At 41.8% G+C, this 19,952-nt stretch overlaps 2 protein-coding genes and 1 non-coding gene across 9 annotated transcripts in view; 1 reads left to right on the forward strand and 2 right to left on the reverse strand.

Annotated features, from left to right (window-relative positions):
- Positions 1–16,333, reverse strand: part of SAMD8 (sterile alpha motif domain containing 8) — a 42,884-nt gene extending 26,551 nt beyond the window's left edge. Inside the window, exon 1 of one of the 2 annotated variants that reach the window (XM_007467486.1) lies at positions 16,160–16,333. In XM_007467486.1, the coding sequence (XP_007467548.1) occupies positions 16,160–16,333 (174 nt within the window). Of the gene's footprint in view, positions 1–16,104 lie in introns of both variants that reach the window. The other variant, XM_007467487.1, reaches the window with a different exon arrangement.
- Positions 10,785–10,857, reverse strand: TRNAG-CCC (transfer RNA glycine (anticodon CCC)). Its single transcript has one exon. It is a non-coding gene; the product is annotated as a tRNA-Gly (tRNA).
- Positions 16,334–17,999: 1,666 nt separating the features above from the next.
- DUSP13B (dual specificity phosphatase 13B) overlaps positions 18,000–19,952 on the forward strand; it is a 13,316-nt gene continuing 11,363 nt past the window's right edge. For 2 of the 6 annotated variants that reach the window (XM_007467489.1, XM_007467492.1), the window contains exon 1: positions 18,012–18,209. Coding sequence is in view for 1 of the 6 variants with exons in the window: in XM_007467492.1 (XP_007467554.1) it covers positions 18,061–18,209 (149 nt within the window). In the remaining 5 variants the exon portion in view is untranslated. Of the gene's footprint in view, positions 18,210–18,947; positions 19,223–19,952 lie in introns of all 6 variants that reach the window. The other 4 variants (XM_007467490.1, XM_007467491.1, XM_007467488.1 and 1 more) reach the window with 4 other exon arrangements.

Genomic DNA, 19,952 nt, shown 5'->3' on the forward strand with positions numbered 1-19,952 from the left:
CTACCCAGCTTGAAAGGAAAAAAAAACAAAACAAAAAAACAGTTCCAATATATATGTTCTGTTTCTTAATCTGGGTATTAGTTATACAGGTGAAAATTCATCAATCTGTATACGTATGATCTACACTTTACATATGTTGAACTTGATTTTAAGTTTGCTTTAAAAGCAAAACAAAACATCAATACAAGTGAATGTCCTTCCCTGATAGCAACCCCTTCCTCTCCTCTCAGATGTAGTAATTCCTGATTTTAGTGCTTATCATTCCCTTACAACATGCATTTTTGGCATGAAAAACTTTCTATGCTTCCTTATGCTAAGGAAAGTAAAAAGCTGCTACTTCTGCATTCTTCTATCCACACAAACTCTTGCCATGAATACTTATAATCACCTGAAAAAGACAGATACTCAACTACCCAAGTACCTCTTATACCATCAAAAGTATTCTGCCAACAAGAAACATGCCCATTAAATATTTGTTTCTTAATTACTAAAAAGCAATCCTAGTTTTTGGAAACCTTAAATCACAGTGTTTCAAAACAGAGCTTTTAATAGTATTAATCCACAATAGCTTTTCAGTCTTAAAAAATTAACAGTACATGCATCTGTAAGGACATGTTTTATATACTGCAGAGCTACAAAAAATCGTACTCAACTTTTTAATTTTTACCTACAGTATATCAGTGTCATCCCAAAGGCCAAGGTATTATGATTTATTCACTTTCAACTCATGGAATTTATACACATTGATATATATAATTTTATATCATGTATTACATATATATAGTTCCATTTTAAATGATTTTGCTATGTTTTAGTCCATATAGATAGCCAGATGGCTTCATCCTACACACTACATACATATCTTTTCCCCAAGGTATTCTCTGATTATTTCATCCCTGAATATCCAACAAACACATGCTACAAACTCTGCAACAATTACGATGTAATAAGTATGAGAAGCTCTTTTCATACAAAATAAGGCCAGATTCCTTCTGTCATTTTACTTCTATTCTGCTACCCTTCTCCTTTTTCTAACAGCTTACCAACGGGCTCCAAGTCACCCCCATCCTTTTAGCTTTATTCTTCAATAGTTTCATCTCACACACTGCTCAAAATGATCTCTTTCATGGTTATTTTTTTTTCTGTCTTATAGCACCTTCAATCTGGCTAACAATCTGTTCTTTACCCTCAATCTGGCTAACAAACAGGCTTTGATGCTGATGTTTTAGCTGCTAGAAAATATGAGTTATCATACAAGAAAGCCTCCTGGAAGTCTCTGAGCCTGCAGTGGCAATGCCCTAAAAGCATAACACATTGCACTGTTGTGCTTCATCAGGTCAGGGCACACCCGTTAATTGTATGCTACTACATACTTAGATAACACTATGAAAACCTGCATTAAAGAGGTATATTAACAGATGATAAAAGGCTTCAAGGCAATTTAATATTTACATTGTACCACAGGAACTACAGGGGACAGGAGACTTTTAACGAAGAATATGAGAGCTATAAGTTTTATACAAATATACATAATGAAGAAATTAGGTAAGTAAATGTTTCAGAATACTTTCAGCTTTAACCAATAATTAATATGAATCAACTATCAGTTAAAGGGACTTCTGCTTCTGACCAAGATGCAATAAGAGAAACCAGATTTACTTTTCCACCTCAAACAGCCAAAAAATAGATAAAATATATGGGGAGAAAACCAGTTTCAAGACAGTGGGCACCAGACAACAAAGGAGATCCTTGAGAGTAGGAAACAAGGTGGGCCCTACTGCCCCGGCCATGAGTGGTACAGGATATAAACTGGGTGAGGCCCAGCAGACTTGGTGAGTTGCAATGGAACTGAGAATCTAGGGAAATCAAGGTGGCTAGTGTACCTGGGATAGAATACTAGAGAGGAGAAAGATACACAGACAGAGAACTTGTTATGGACTGAATGTTTATATTCCCCCCAAATTCATATGTTGAAATTCTAACCCCCAATAGGATAGTATTAGGAAGTGATTAGGTCATGAAGGCAGAACCCTCGTGAACGGAATTAATGCCTTTATAAGAGACACCCCAAAGAGTTCTCTTCCCTTCTGTCATGTAAAGACACAACTAGAAGATGACCACCTATGAACTAGGGAGCAGGTCCTCACAGACACCAAATCTGCTGGCACTTTGATCTTGGACTCCTCAGCCTCCAGAACTGTGAGAAATAGATTTGTTGTTTAAGCCACCCAGCCTATGGTATTTTTGTTATAACAGCCTAAGCAGACTAAGATGGAACTCCAGAGATTTGCAAAGGATCTCCCTTGAATAGGCAGCTGAATGCTGATCAGCACATATACGTGAGGAAACCAAACAAGACTGAAAAAAGAACCACCCAGAAAGATTAGAGGCAATAACGCCCAGTATTCACTCAAGACCACTAAAAGTGCCTACTATAAACAACCAGACTGGAAAAAAATGAAAAATCTCATGATTCATGGGGCACTGGGTAGAGTACACAATAAAGATTCTTTCCATAGTAGTAAGGAAAAATTAACCCTAAAAACAGTAGTTCTCAACTGAGGGCAATTTGCCCACCCCAAAATATTTGGCAATTTCTGGAGACATTTTTGGTTGTCACAACTAGGGAATCATCTAAAGACTAGAGGCTAGGGATGCTATTAAACACTCTACAATGCACAGGACAGCCCCTCACAACAAAGAATTATCTGACCCAAAGTGTTATAGTGCTGATATTGAGAAATCCTGCCTTAAACCTAAACATGTCTCTGGTGCAGCCAAACAAATCTTAAAAGCAGAACCAAAAGGATCAAACTGTTTTCAAGTAATTTCACTACATCCCACAACAAAGCAGAAGAATATTAATAGGAATAAGAAAGTATTCAGCACCCAACAGGTAAAATCACAATGTCTGGCAACCAACCAAAGATTACCAGGCATGCAAAGAAGTAGAAAAATTCGGGGCTTCCCTGGTGGCGCAGTGGTTGAGAGCCCGCCTGCCGATGCAGGGGACACGGGTTCGTGCCCCGGGGCACCTGGGTTCGATGCCTGGTCAGGGGACTAGATCCCCAATGCCGCAACTAAGACCCAGTGCGGCCAAATAAATAAATGTTTAAAAAAAAAAAAAAAGAAGTAGAAAAATTCATCTATAATGAGTAGAAAATCAATTGAAATTGACCCAGAACTGACACAGATAATAAAATTATCAGACAAGGAAATTAACATAGTTATGATAACTGTATTACATATGTTCAAAAAGTTAAATAGAGATACAGACACATAAAAAAGATCCAACTCAAACTTCTAGAGATGAAATGACAAGATATGTAATAAAAAACACACTGGGGCTTCCCTGGTGGCGCAGTGCTTGAGAGTCCGCCTGCCGATGCAGGAGACGCGGGTTCGTGCCCCGTTTCGGGAAGATCCCACATGCCGCGGAGCGGCTGGGCCCGTGAGCCATGGCCGCTGAGCCTGCGCGTCCGGAGCCTGTGCTCCGCAAATGGGAGAGGCCACAACAGTGAGAGGCCCGCATAACGCAAGGAAAAAAAAAAAAAAAAAAAAACACACTGGATGGGATTAATAGCTGATCAGATATTGCATAAGTATAGTAAACTTGAAGACATAACAATAGGAATTATTCAAAATGAAACACAGGAAAAACAGAATTTTTAAAAATGAAGAGACTATTATTCAGCCTTTAAAAGGAATCTTGAAGACATTATGCTAAGTGAAATAAGCCAGACACAAAAGGACAAATATTGTATTATTCACTTGGATGAGGTAGTTAAATTCATAGAGACAGAAAGTAGATGTTGGTTTCCAGGGACTGTGCAGTAGGAGACAAATACCCATTACTGTTTAATGAGTACAAAGTTTCCATTTGGGATAATGAAACAGTTCTGGAAATGGATGGTGGTGATGGCTGCACAACAATGTAAATGTACTTAGTGCCACTAAACTGTGCACTTAAAAATGGTTAAAATATAAGTTTGTTATGTATATTTTACCATGATTAAAAAAAAAAAAGAAAATGAAAAGAATATCAGTGAGAGGTGGGACAACTTCAAACATCTTAATAGATGCATAATTGTAGTCCCCAAACAACGAGAGAGACAGGAGAGGGCAGAAAAAAATATCTGAAATAACAATGGCTAACATTTTTCAAAATGTGGTGAAAACTATAAACACAAATCAAAAAGCTCAATAAATTCCAAACATTAGAACCACACAAAAAACTATACCACACCAGGGCTTCCTGGTGGTGGTGCAGTGGTTAAGAATCCGCTTGCCAATGCAGGGAACACGGGTTTGAGCCCTGGTCTGGGAAGATCCCACATGCAGCGGAGCAACTGGGCCCATGCGCCACAACTACTGAGCCTGTGCTCTACAGCCCACGAGCCATAACTACTGAGTCCACGAGCCGCAACTCCTGAAGCCCACATGCCTAGAGCCCATGCTCCGCAACAAGAGAAGCCACCACAGTGAAAAGCACGTGGACCACAACAAAGAGTGGCCCCTGCTCCCACAGCTAGAGAGGGCCCGGGCACAGCAACAAAGACCCAATGCAGCTGAAAGTAAATAAAAAACAAACAAACAAGCACAAACAACTATACCACACCATATCATAATCAAATTACTCAAAATCAATGACAATGAGAAAATCTTAAAAGTAAAAAGAGAGGATACACACATTAGACACATAGGAACAAAGATAAGAATGATAGCAGATTCCTCACTGGAAACATTGCAAGCTAGAAGACAGTGAAACAATGTCTTTAAAACACTGAAAGAAAAAAAAATGATCAACCTATAATTCTATGACCAGTAAAATGTCGATCAAAAACAAAGGTAAAACAAATACTTTTTCAGACACACAAAAGCTGAATAATTTCATCTCGAGCAGACCTGAGCTAACAGAAATGTGAAAAGGAAGTCCTTCAGGCAGAACAAAAATGCCATCATTTGAAAATATGAATACCAGAAATGGTAGATATATGAGTAAATATGTAAGTAAAATATGTCAACAATAGCGCAAAAGTTGGGAGAAACAGACTACTAAAATAAAACTCATCCAGAAGAGGAGGGAATATTTCTGAATTCATTCCATGAGGCCAGTAGTACCCTGATACCAAAACCAGACAAAGACATTACAAGAAAATAAAACTACAGCCTGATAGCCCTTACAAACGTGAAAGCAAAAAATTTAAACATATCTTAGCAAATCAAATCCAACAATATTTTAAAAGGATAATACAACACAACCAAGTGATGTTTATCTCAGGAGTGCAAAGTTAGTTTAACACTTGAAAATAAAAATAATTCACCATAGGCTAAAACAGGGAAACCACACAATAACTCAAAAGACAGAAAAGCATTTGGCAAAATCCAGTATTCATTCCCAATGAAAAACTCTCAGCAAACGAGAAATAAAGAGAAACTTCATCAAGTTGATAAAGGACATCTTTGAAAAACCTATGGTTAACATCATACTTAATGATGAAAGGCTAAAGGCTTTCCCCTTAATATCAGGAACAAGGCAAGACTGTCTACTCTCATCATTTTGGTGAAACACTGAGCAATCTAGCCAGCAGAATAAGGCAAGAAGAAGAAATAAAGGGCATACGATTGGAAAGGAAAGAACAAAACTGTATTTGCAGACAATATGATAATCTATGTGGAAACTTCAATGGAATCTACACATACACACAAACACTAATAATTTAGTTTAGCAAGATTGCTTAATATCAACATACAAAAATCAATTGTAGGGGCTTCCCTGGTGGCGCAGTGGTTGAGAATCTGCCTGCTAATGCAGGGGACACGGGTTCGAGCCCTGGTCTGGGAGGATCCCACATGCCGCGGAGCAGCTAGGCCTGTGAGCCACAGCTACTGAGCCTGCGCGTCTGGAGCTTGTGCTCCGCAGCAAGAGAGGCCACAATAGTGAGAGGCCCGCGCACCGCGATGAAGAGTGGCCCCCGATTGCCACAACTAGAGAAAGCCCTCGCATAGAGGCGAGGACCGAACTCAGCAAAAATAAATGGATTAATTAATAAACTCCTACCCCCAACATCTTCTAAAAAAAAAAAAAAAAAATCAATTGTATTTCTATACACTAGAAATAATCAAAAAAATTGAAATTTACAAAATAATACCATTTACAATAGCACCAAAAAATATAAAATGCCCAAGGATAAATCTGACCAAACATGGGAAAAATCTGTACACTAAAAACTATAAAACATTGCTAAGAGAAATTAAAGATCTAAATAAATAGTGACATGGGTGGGTCAAAAGACTCAAATTTTTAAGAAAATAAAAATGCTGTGAAATAAAATTCATATTTTATGTCCAGACAAGAAGAATTCAAACATAAAAATTTTTTCTCTGCCCTTTGGCCTCCTCTCTCCCCACTACTGAGAACTGTGTATCTGTATTACGCATCAACCAAACCTCCCCCGTTGGCATAAATACCTGCTCAGCCATAAAGAGCAACATTCTCCTAGCACCAGCAAGACAACTCCTTAAAAGATAACATTCCTTCTTGGAACTTCCCTGGTGGCGCAGTGGTTAAGAATCCACCTTTGAACTTGGTAAACTGAATCATCCTTGTCACCTCTCTTTCTCTTATCCAACAATCAGCCTATCAAAAATATATCCAGGACTTCCCTGGTGGTGCAGTGGTTAAGAATCTGCCTGCTAATGCAGGGGACACGCAGGGTTCCATCCCTGGTCCAGGAAGATCTCACATGCCGCAGAGCAACTAAGCCCGTGCGCCACAACTACTGAGCCTGAGCTCTAGAGCCCGTGAGCCACAACTACTGAGCCCATGTACCACAACTACTGAAGCCCATGCGCCTAGAGCCTGTGCTCCACAACAAAAGAAGCCACTGCAATGAGAAGCCCACACATTGCAACGAAGACTAGCCCCAGCTCGCCACAACTAAAGAAAGCCCGCATGCAGCAATGAAGACCCAACACAGCCAAAAATAAATAAATGTATAAAAAAAAGAAAGATAACATTCCTTCTTGATCTTGTAAGAGGCCACATGACTTTTAGATCTGGACTGTGTAACTGTCAATAAAACGTCATTTAATGTACAGCCCTCTGTCTCAAAAAAACTTATATAACTATGCCTACACTTATTGGTGGAACAGCTCTGAGAGCTTTCTGATGTGCTGTTCTTGGGTTACAGTGCTCAATTTGGCTCAGATAAAATTTTCCGTTTCTTTCTTAGATTGACTGGTTAATTTTTCATTGACATCCGTCAATTCTTCCAAAATTTGATCCATATATTTCATGGAATCCCAATCAAAATCCCAACAGACTTTTTTATAGATAAACTTATTTCAGTAGTTGATATGGAAATGCAAAGGACACAGAATAACCAAAACAACCTTGAAAAAGAATAAGATTAGATAGCTAATTACAAGACTTACTATATACAGTGTTTGTTTTCTACTGCTGTGTAACAAATTACTGTAAATTTAGTGGCCACTGGCATTTAGGGCCTCCTCCTATTCTGAAAACCAGCTTTTTCTTTGTTGTTTTTCTTTGTTGAGTGCCCCTTGTACTTAGAATCTCTTTCTCCAGGAAAAGCCCAGTCCTTTGCTGGCTGATTAGTCAGGTCCACTAAGATAATTTCCCTTTCTTTGTCAACTGTGCCATATAATATAACATAATCAGAGTGATAATCAGACTCACAGGTCCTTCCCACTATACAAAGGTCACTGGAGGTCATTTTAGAATTCTATCGTACTACCCTAATCAAGACAAAGTAGTAATGGCATAAAGATAAACAAATCAATGGAACAGAATAGAGAATCCAGAAATAGACCTACATACATATGGGTATCTGATTTTCTACAGACATGCAAAGGCAATTCAGCAGAGAAAGGGTAGTCTCTCCATCAAATCGTATTAGAACAAATGAATATCCATATGCAAAAAAACATTAATCCATACCTCTCACCACATATAAAAAATTAATTTGAAATGGATCACAGACCTAATGTAAAATCTAAAACTAGAAAACTTCTAAAAGAAAACACAGGAGAAAAAAAAAAGAAAAAAGAAAACACAGGAGAAAATCTTTCTGACCTTAGGTTAGGTAAAGATTTCTTAGATATGACAACAAAAGCAAAATCCATAAAAGAACAAGTTGATACACTGGACTTCATTTGCCTAGGTAGGTGACTGAAGGACTTTTACAGTTTGTAGTCTACAAATTTCTGCATTGTTTGGATCTTTAAAAGTAACGCACTTCTACAATAAAAAGACAGAAAAATATATAGAAGCGATACATATTTGTTGAAGAACATTTAAAATATAATTTCAAAATTACCCCCAGAGAACTAATGCTTGTAATTTTTTATTTATCTTTCATCCACAGAACTTTATATAGGGAAAATTTCTACAGAGAAACCATACCATTGGTAATTCTGTATCATTTTTCCTTAACATTATTGCATGAGTCCTGTCTAATGTTATCAAACTATCCTTTGAAGAGGACATTCCATTGTATGGCTATAAAATAATTTGTCCATTTCCCCACTGTCAGCAACTGTTCACAATTTTATTACTATTACAAATAGTACTGCAGCCTTGGGTTAGATTTATAGAAGTAGAATAATAGAATCAAAAAATCTGACACATTATTTAGACACTAACTCCTAGCTACGTCATTAAAGTTTGATCCACATCAAAAAGCACTGTGTGCAAAGCATGGTACTTGTCCAAAATGTTAACTGGTACATAAAGGAAACATTTCAATTTGAGATAAAATTTAAAAGAAGTTTATTCTGAAATCATGAGCAATTAAGAAATTAGTTATCAAAGGTCAATATGTTATTATCAAGGCACTGAGAGAATAGTCCACTCATGCAGAATCTTACCATCAAGAGGCATTACTCAAACTTAGTTCCAACTCATAGATAACAGATAAACTAAAGTAGCTGACTGTTCTGTATAGAGTGGAACAAAACATTTCTTATCTTTTGGATGGACTCTGGTGAGAAATTTTTGAAAACTATTTTTTTAATATTTATTTTTATTTATTTATTTATTTGGTTGCACCAGGCCTTAGTTGCAGCAGGCGGGCTCCTTAGTTATAGCATGCATGTGGGATCTAGCTCCCTGACCAGGGATCGAACCCAGGCCCCCTGCACTGGGAGCGCAGAGTCCTAACCACTAGGCCACCAGGGAAGTCCCTTGAAAACTATTAAAAAATGCAATTTTCAGCACATCAACTTGTTCACTTACTAGAAAATTTATTTCTTTTCTCTCCAAATTTAATTCATACTAATTAAAGATGTCAGCAGCTTGACAGCAAAAGAGCTCAGCATATTTCCCATGATCTTATCTCCATACTTAATACAATAAAAACAGCTTATCTGGTATTTCTTAACAGTAGCATGGCTGTTCTTTAATCAATGAGCCTTTAATGCATACCAATGGAGTGATATGCATTAAATTACCTTCACGATAATATAAATAACTCATTTATTTATTAAAACTCAGTTACCATATTAAAACTGCAAATACTGTATATTAGGTTTAACAAACTAAGCACAATCAGCCCAGAACTGCAAAAGGAGACAATAACTATCAACAAACTTTTTCCCTATTCTGCCTCACTGAAGCTATTTGTTTTGTCCTATCTTATCTTTGTGAATGAACAGCTGCAGGACAATCTGGCCAACTACTGGAAATGATGACTTGACTACAAGGAGTATTACCATCTATGAATCACCACTGACTCAGTGCCTGTGACAAATATGATGAATTGGCACTCAGGATCCTTTCACAAATATGATGAAATGGCACTCAGGATCCTTTCCAATCTCCCTCCAGTTGTCTTTTGTAATACAGAGGTTAAAAAGGTAAAAATTATTCCCCAGGATCCCTCGCAACTAGGGTTCTAAACGTGAATTAGGTTCAGCCAACTAGATGCTCTGACATGAGAGGAATGCAGAAAGTGAAGTAGGGGCCATTTTCCTGAAGCTTTGGGTATCCACAAGAAAGACTATTGAAATACTGGTTGTATGTGAGTGTACAAGTAATTCTCCAGTTTCTAGTCACTGACTTTGTGTCAGGAAGCAGCTGCAGTTGCAGAGTGGCAGTACTGGCTTTCTAATGCCTGCATCACAGATATGATGATGTGTTCTTTGTGTGTGTGTGTGTGTGTGTTAAACTATACATAACTGAATATTTACTATTTTAACCATTCTTAAGTGTACAGTTTAGTGGAATTAAGTACATGTACGTTGTGCAATCATCACCACCATCCATTTTTAGAACTTTCTCATCATTCCAAATGGAAACTCCATATTCATTGAACGATAACTCCCCACTGTCTCCTCCCCTGTGCTCCTGTCAACCACCATTCTACCTTCTGTCTCTATGAATTTGACTATTCTAGATACAATAGTGGAATCCTACAATATTTGTCCTTTTGTGTCTGCCGAATTTTCCTTTGCATAATATCTTCAAGCTTCATCCATGTTGTAGCATATATCAGAACCTCCCTCCTTTTTAAGGCTAAATAATATTCCATTCTATGTATATATCACATTTTGTTTATTCATTCATCCATCAGTAGGCACTTGGGTTGCTTCTAACTCTTAGTTATTGTGACTAATGCTGCTATAAACATAGGTGTATACAAATATCTTTTCAAGTCCTGCTTTCATTTTTTAAAAAATATTTATTTATTTATTTATTTATCTGGCTGCACCTGGTCTTAGTTGTGGCATTCGGGCGCTTAGTTGCAGTATGCGGGATCTAGTTCCCTGTCCAGGGATCAAACCTGGGCTCCCTGCATTGGGAGTGCAGAGTCTTAACCGCTGGACCACCAGGGAAGTCCCTGCTTTCACTTCTTTTGTGTATATATCCAGAGGTGGAATTGCTGGGTCATTTGGTAATTCTGTTTAATTTTCTCAGAAATCACCATACCATTTTCAAAGCAGCATCATTTTACATTCCCACGAGCAACACACAAGTGTTCTAATTTTCCACATCCTTACCAACACTTGTTATTTATTTATTTTTAACTAATTAATTATTTCTTTTTGGCTGCAATGCATCTTGGTTGCTGTGCTCACAGGCTTTCTCCAGTTGTGGCAAGCGGGGGCTACTCTTCGTTGTGGAGTGCGGGCGTCTCATTGTGGTGGCTTCTCTTGTTGTGGAACATGGGCTCTAGGTGCGCAGGATTCAGTAGTTGTGGCGCTCGGGCTCAGTAGTTGTGGCTCAGGGGCTCTAGAGCACAGGCTCAGTAGTTGCGGCACACGGGCTTAGTGGCTCCGTGGCATGTAGGATCTTCCCAGACCAGGGTTCGAACCCATGTCCCCTGCACTGGCAGGTGGATTCTTAACCACTGCACCACCAGGGAAGTCCCTATGCAGCTTTAAAAAAAATCCCATTAAAATTTTTTAATCCTAAATTAAAATATTTTCATTGAGCAAACAAAAAACTATTATTTTCCCTTTATAGTTATCAAAAGGTAGTTTACTTTTTCTTAGTAAGCACTGTTTCCAAGTATCTGAATCTGCTATAATTACAAAACAGCTTCAAAGACCCAGAACCACTTCCTACCAGTTTTGAAACTCTAGCAGTGATCTTCTACCGTTTTACTATGTCCCACTGAGCAGCAGAATTTGGGGTAGCATATTTGAAATAAATTAAATTGTTTCTTCAGTTACATTATCATTCTACTGGCTGCACTTTAGCCTTGGGACATTTTTTTTGCTGCACAGACCATGCACTATTATATACCGTTATTAAAAAAGGTTGCCATGTATACCAAAGAACACAAACCTTTTCTGACTCCAACTTGCCTTTAAACTAAGACTTCCACTATCTGGTTGTACCTAATTCTGTACCACATTCAGAACTGTCTCAGTTCAATGAATAAGAATCTAACAGACAACATTGTGCAGGTTATATCCTCAGTTGTAGTAAAAGTTTTTACACAATGGTCAAAATTTAGTGGTAAGTTTGATGAAAAATCCTTAACGCACACCAGTAAAGAAGCCAAGCATATAAAATTCAAATTTTTATTCTAATCATTAAAATAATATTTGGGCAGGCTAGTAGTGTTCTGACAGATTGACTGGTAAAAATCTTCATTTTTAAATATGCTACACCCCCAAATCAAATCAACATAATAGAAAATGAGAAACTTGCTCAAGACTTCAAACTCCATTACAATATTGTGCAAATATACTGGATTTGGCCTCAAAATTTAATGTATGGTCTGGCAATCTCTGACTTTCATACCAATGTTGTCTTGATGAAACTGACATAGATTTATAAGTTCCACACTAAAGCCAATTTGCAGGCATTTCCAATAACTCAGTGACACAGCTTAACTTACAGGAAGACCCTAAATTAGCAGAATTCATGGTTCTCACCTCCTACTAGAATTTCTTACCTGTCAAGAACTTTAAGAGAACAGAAAAAAGGGTCAAGATAATAGATATAGGGCTTCCCTGGTGGTGCAGTGGTTAAGAATCTGCCTGCCAATGCAGGGGACACGGGTTAGAGCCCTGGTCCGGGAAGATCCCATATGCCGCGGAGCAACTAAGCCCGTGTGCCACAACTACTGAAGCCTGTGCACCTAGAGCCCATGCTCCAAAACAGTGCAGCCACTGCGATGAGAAGCCCTCACACCGCAACAGAGTAGTCCCCGCTCTCCACAACTAGAGAAAGCCTGCGCGCAGCAACGATGACCCAGTGCAGCCAAAAATAAAATAAATAATAATTCCTCGCCCCCAGTGCCAAATCTCAGAAAATAAAATAAATAAATAAATAAATAAATCTCTTGTCCTCAGCCACAATTCAAAAGCTACACTAAGCCCACAATAGATATTCAAGACAAATACAAACATAGGTCTCTGCCTCCACAACATTCTTCTAAGGTACATAACATAAAACACTGTTTAACGGTGAAACACCGTGCCGAAACTATTATGACCAAGTTTTCCTAGTTTCTACCATCCTAAACAAAAGCCAAGATAGACTCATATTATGTTACATTCTGCAGTGAGGTGATTTTATTACTAGTAGGGCCCAGCATTTAGTGAAGTAACAAAACATTTCAAATATGGAAGCCTGAAGTCTAGACTCAGCTAGGTTAAGATCCACTTATGATGGTGCTATGTGTATGGGAGGAGGGGGTACAGGTCTGTCACAAATCCATATCCACATATTCAAATGGCAAATTACCAGTGACAAAGGCAGCATGTAAACACTGAATTGTTCTCAAAGGATGCCTGGCCCATGCTCCTCTAGTTTCTAGTTAACCTCCTGATTTCTCAAAGCCAAGAGAATCATAAGACCTAAAGTAAGAATCACTGTTATGATTAATGGCTGTGCTAGGTACATCCTACTTTTTTTTTTTTTTTTTAGCGGTACGCGGGCCTCTCACTGTTGTGGCCTCTCCCGTTGCGGAGCACAGGCTCCGGACGCGCAGGCTCAGCGGCCATGGCTCACGGGCCCAGCCGCTCCGCGGCATGTGGGATCTTCCCGGACTGGGGCACGAACCCGTGTCCCCTGCATCGGCAGGCGGACTCTCAACCACTGCGCCACCAGGGAAGCCCACATCCTACTATTAACACCATAGTATTACATCAGGGCTAGAGGTAAGAATTTTGAAAGAATAACTAGTTAATACGGTTATTCTTATAAGACAAAATAATAATGATGATATTCATTAGAACATCTGTGATTCAACATTTTCCCAAAAACAATGTTCAAATTTCATTTCTCAGAAAAGTCATGAAAATGTCTCTAAGTCAGCTATGGCAAACTTCTGAAAAAGCATTGAAGATATTAGTGATTAACAAAATAAAAATGTTTACAAGTAGTTGTGCAAAGTAAAGTCTTTGCAAAATGGCGATGACGCTACTGAAATCAAAAGTGATTATCTAAATATATCTGCATCTTCTGCCACAGCAGTCATAATGGCTTCTAATGGAGTAATATAGATTTTCTTGCCTTAGAGAAACTGCTCTACCATAAAACTGATTTTATTTACAACTAAGTGGCTGTGAAAACTGTCAAGACAAAAACTATTAGGGAGGCTAATGTATTAACTGTACAAATTCATGTAACAGTTTCTTTAATTTTGCAGTAACATTAAGATGTAACCTTAATAGAGAGTTCTTATATTTCGGTTCAGTTCAGCAAATTTTTACATGCCAAGACTTTTATTTAGAGCTAAGTATGAAGACAAGGTCTCTAGAGAATCTCAGTCTAGTGAGAGTAAACAAACATAAATAAACAATAGTAATACTATATATACTTCTTCAACTAAAGGATGTTTGTATTAATTTAAAGAAAAAGGAGTTAATCTTTTAACATCAGCTAAAAGCAAAGTTAAGAATTCATCTCTCCTTTGAAGAAATAATTATTAGTCTACTGAGCATTTGAAGATATGACATACAGTCAATACACATAAATTAATTTAACAGCTTGCTGCAATCAGTAAATTATCATCTCATGAAGATTTAACCGTTGGATACCCATTTAGACTAGAAATACTTGATTAAAAGTTTGTTTTGAAATGCCAACAACTTTGCAAACCTATAATAGGATAAAAGGTTGTAAAAGTAAAACAACATATGAGACGTGGCTAAAGTCAACATTTCACAAAGACATGCTATAATTTAACAATTACAAAAGAAAATTAATCTATTTCAACTAAAGACAGTATAAATACTGCAATCATTATTTTTCTGGCATAATTATGGTTTTGGTACGATGTCTTCTATAAAAGGCATCTGTGTACCCACCTATCCCAGTTCTGTTAACTGACAACTACAAGCATCCTCTATTCTTAGTCTTCTAGATAACTCTACTAAAAGTATTATTCATACAGTATCTGCAAAGCATTGGTCCTGCAAATCTGTCAAGGTACCCTCCTTCCAATTTTCAAGACACAACTCCAATTCTGGAGTTACAGGTGAGAGGAACATCTGGTAGCCTCCTGGACTGTGGTGATTTCACATACAGTTTTATGTACCTTTTTAACCCAGACACTTGTATTGACCACGTCTTTACCCTGTGGCCAATACGTGTCAACTCAAGCTACCAAAGTGAAATTCAGTTGATACTGAGTATCTGTAAAATCTAAGTGTCCAAATTCTTGTTTCCAGTTTAGTTTTTTTAATTTAAAGGTAATATATTAAATCTTTTTTTGTGAAAAAAGATTGTCTAAACTTGTCTGGTACTTAAGATAAACTTAAATGTAAGAAAAATACAAAGAAAAAAAAAAGAAACACACTATTACTGTTAGAAGAAAGCCAAATGATTATCTTTATTTACAGAATCACTCCTTTCACTATCTTTTCCAAACATCACTTCCTTTTCACTACCTCCCCTAGTCCTTTGGGCAAATCAGTGTTTAACATCAACCCTCCCACCCGAGATTCTTAAAAGTATTCACTGTCCACAAATGAGAAAGCCCCATGACCCAAATATATTACCCTAGTGATCGTCCATGCTTTGAAAGACACCTGTGAAAACGCCAAAGCCCTAAATTAGAGCCTCCAAGGGCTCCTTTTCTTTCTTGACCCCATTTCTCTTTTTCTGGCCTTTAAAGCCAGACGACTTGCCACCCGATAGCCCTTTCCTCTTCAAGCCTAAATCCTTCCCCTAATTACCACCACCCACTCTGGTCAGCGATCTTGTCAGTCCCACCCCGGTTCCCTCTCTCTGGCCAGGTGGTAACATCGACCCTGGTCCGGCTCCTCTGATTCCGTGCCCCCAGTGCCAAATCTCAGAGCATCTCTTCCCCCGGTCCCATATTCCCGCGGTACCCCTTCGGTCTTTTTGCCTCACTACCCAGCTTTCCAAAACCTTCAAGCCCCTGCCTCTTCGAGACCACATCTCCCTCAGCCTCCCACTCCCTCTCGCTCTCCCCTCGACCTCTCCTTACCCCTCTGTCTCGGGCCATCGTCACGCCCCTCGGGCCCTCGGCTCAACAACCTCCATTTCCCTGATTCCATGCTAAAGGGGACTCTCCACGCTCCCTCAACGGTCTCCCGAGGCCCCTCCGAATCCCTGTCCGTGGCAGCCCCCGGCTCCATCCCCGACTCTCCACTCACCCTTGGCTGCAGGCGCCTCTCAAAGCCCCTCTTCCCCGCCTCAGCTCCTGCTCACCTCAGCGGTCCGAGTCGGGCTCCCCAGCCCCACCTCCGAGTCGGCGTCTGAGCAGCTGTCGGAAGCCGGCGCCCTCCGAGCCTCGCCGGAGTGAGACGCCTCAAGAAGCGGCGGTGGAGCCCGGGTAGGAGAGCCGAAGAGGACCCTGGGGCGGTGGCGGCTGCGCGCAGGCATTGCCCCTGTCGGCCCTCGTCTCACCCGCGCCAGCAGCCGCTCGAATCCGAACCGGAACTGCTTCGGGAGGCGGGGCCCTACCGGCGGGAGGCGGAGCCCTAGGGCGGGGGCGGGGCCAAAACCGGAAGGGACGCGAGGCTCAAGATGGGCGCGAGGGGAGAACGGAGACTAGAAACCGCAGCAAGGAAACCCGAGAGCGCATGCGTCAGGCCCAAAGCCGAAGTGTGAGACGAGGGGCTAGCAGAGGTGGGGCGGGGCCTATGGGAGCAGCAAATAGTGTTTGGGGGCCAGAGGAGGTTATCCTAATGCCTTTGGAGGGAGCCAGCTCCTCACCAATAGCCAACCTCCAATCACTGTTACCATTTATTGCCCCTTTACTCTGAGAGTCCCTATGCCAAATGCCATATAAATATCTCACTTAATCCTTGTGCCACCTCTACAGAGTATTACAACACAGGAGGGCCAAGAAACTTGCCTGACGTTGGGCAGTTAATATGTGCCAAAGCCAGTATTCCTACTCAATCTGCCTGACTTCAGAACCTATGCTCTTCTCACCTTACTATACTGCCCCACCCTGAGGGAAGCCCCCACCCCAGGCCTAGCATTGGCGTAAACCAAGTCCAAAACCACCTGCGACCTGGGCTCCAGCCGCTTCTTGGCCTTGGTTTCCCAGGCGGTGCAAGGCAGACTTCAGTGGCTCTGATGGGGGTGGGGACAGGTTCTGGGGTGGACATGAGTGCCAACTGCTACCATGGAATGCCCTGGTGTGGCCTTTACGCTCGAGCCAGACTCAAAGCCAGGGGCAGCTGGGAGCCTCCCCACTGCAGCTCATGCCCCGGATCAAGCCTTTGTGAAGTCATCTGAGAGCCGGCAAGACATATCACTTCTTCATCCCATAACTAGCTCTGGCAGAAGGACAGATACAGACCTTTCTCTGTTTCTGTTGTGAAGACAAAAGTCCTTATAGGCAGAGGACTCTCCCTCCCTCTCCCCAAAATATTTCTGATGACAGCCCTTTGGTTCTTCAGAAAGTCTAGGGGAACTTTCATCTCCCTTCTCCCCCGCTTTGACATATGCAGCCCATTTTAGCCTTCTCTTTTGAGAAATCAGCCATTTTCATAACAGAACCACTGTTCAAACCTTCCCCAATAAACCCTGTGGGCACCCTTTAGATGAGGTCCTCCATGCCTCCTCGCCACTTTTCTGTGACTCTATAACTCAGGAACCCTCCCCTGAGCCCCATAATCCAGAAGCTCATCCAATAGCCATACAGCTCCCACTTAGTTTGTGACCCAGGCCTGAAGAACTTTTCCTATCACGAATCCTTGGAGGCAATCACCTCCTCTGCACCCCAGATCTCTACTTTAACTCAGTCCTCAGAACCAAATAGCCTTACACAGGAGTTTAAATCTATTAAACACCTATTATGTGTTAGATGCAGAATATCCTTTGTTTCATTTAATCCTCACAATTCTCCTTACGTCAGAGGTGAAGAAACTGAGGCTGAGAGGTGACTTGCAGAGGTATGTCTGATTCCATGTTGTCATGGAATTTGGGGTTAGGGGGTGGCCTGGGGAGGAAAATGTCCTGTTCTCTCTAGAGGCCCCTGTGACCTGCTGAGTCACTTGCTGCTGTCTCACCTGTCCCTGCCAATCTCTAGGAAAGGAATGACACTGGAGAGGCAGAGAGGAGGGACCGCAGAGACAGAGGGGCAGGTGGGCCAGCCCATGGCGGAGGCCTCGCTCCCACAGCTGAGGGGAGATGCCGAAGTCACGCCTTGCCCCAGTGTCCTGGAACTAGAGGAGCTCCTGAGGGCAGGGAAGTTTTCTTCCAGCCGCGTGGACGAAGTTTGGCCCAACCTTTACATAGGAGATGCGTGAGTGGTAGCTGACTGAAGGGATAAGGGGGTGGAGACAAGGAGAGACAGTTCCTGGGATCTTCACCAGAGATGGGGGTGGGGTGGGTACAAGGGCAATAGTTCTCTGAGCTTCCCAGGCTAGGGACTTTCTCCAGGACCCCTCTGTACTGGGGACAGTGCAGTGAGCAGGTGCAGCCACCAGGGGGAGCAGAGACTTTGCCTGCCTGAAAGAAGGGAGCTCCCAGAGGTTCCCGGAGTCTCCTGGCACATCCAGAACAACTGGAGGGTCAGCGGGGGGCGGGGTGTGTGTGTGTGGGGGCAAAGGACTGGGGAATGGTGATTTGGGGAATGAGATGAGGTGGACAGAGAGCTCGCCTTTCCGGTTCCAGCCTCCCTCCTCTGGACACAGAGTGGGTGAGGAAGGCTGACTGAAGGTGAATCAGGGGAGGTGTCACCTTTCAATATTTGCAGATTAGAAGCAGGTATGAGGTAGTGGCCAGGAGAGGCCAGATGTGCATGGTAGGGCATGGGGCAAGAAGGGAGGTGCAGCTGGGTCCCAGGGCCGAAGCAATCCTTTTCCTTCCTGTCCTGGCCAAGGCAAGGGTGGATTGCCTCAGGAAGCAAAGAGAGGCTAAAGCTAAATCCCTTGACCACCAGCTCCCCTACCAGAAAGCTCCTATGGTGGGGCTGTGAGCCGCAGACCCCATGGGTTCCTTCTGGCTCCTTTTGGACCCTAATGGATTCATCGCTCTGAAGCGGGGGTCCAGACAAAGCCTTCCTGGACCTCATTGCTCCCCTTCCTCCCCTCCCCAGGGCCACGGCAAATAACCGCTTTGAGCTATGGAAGCTGGGCATCACCCACGTGCTGAATGCTGCCCATGGGGGCCTCTACTGTCAGGGCAGCCCTGACTTCTACGGCAGCACTGTGAGCTACCTGGGGGTGCCAGCCCACGACCTCCCTGAGTTCGACATCAGTGCCTACTTCTCCTCTGCAGCTGACTTCATCCACCGTGCCCTCAGCACACCTGGGGGTAAGACTTGGGGTCTGAACCCATATCGCATCCTGCTCAGTCATGGGGTGATGTCCACTTTCCCCTTAAACATCAGTGTCCTCACACCCCTAGTTTTTAAAGGGCCATCAGGTTTTTAAAACTCTCTGCTCGGTGTTCCAGCACTTTATCCAACAGCATTGCTTCACAGATAGGGAAACTGAGGCCTAGAATACAGGTCATGCCATGAGTTAGGAGCAGCCCTGGGGCTAGAAGCCAGGTCTCCCAAACAACAAAACAGTTCTTTCTGTATCACTCAGCCTTGGGACATTGCCACCTGGTACCTAGATGTCTGGCTTCTGCCCCAAAGTACTTTCGAATGGAAAAAATCTTCTAATACCAGGGGTACAACAAAGGAGCCTGGGGCAGCTGCTTCACATTCATCCTGGGTGAGAGCCGTGCCCCTTGCCACCTGACCCCGGTTGAGCCAGTGTCTTCTCTGGACTTCAGTTTCTCCTCTGTGTCGTGGGAAAGACAAGATTATGGCTCATAGCACTGTTCAATCCAAGGCACTCTGACATCCATTTTCCTTCACCATTCATTCACCAACTATTATCTTCTCTGTGCCAGCCATGGAGCTAGATACTGGGAGTCCACACTTAGGCAAGGCAGGGCCCCTGGTGGAAAGACAGTCAAACTGTGACGTATTATGAGCGCTACTCAGATGAGTGGGCAAATGTGAAGAGCAAAGGGAGGTGGCGGGGGGGGGGGG

This window comes from Lipotes vexillifer, unplaced genomic scaffold (genome assembly GCF_000442215.2).
Source record: "Lipotes vexillifer unplaced genomic scaffold, Lipotes_vexillifer_v1.1 scaffold865, whole genome shotgun sequence".
Lineage (NCBI taxonomy): Eukaryota > Metazoa > Chordata > Mammalia > Artiodactyla > Lipotidae > Lipotes > Lipotes vexillifer.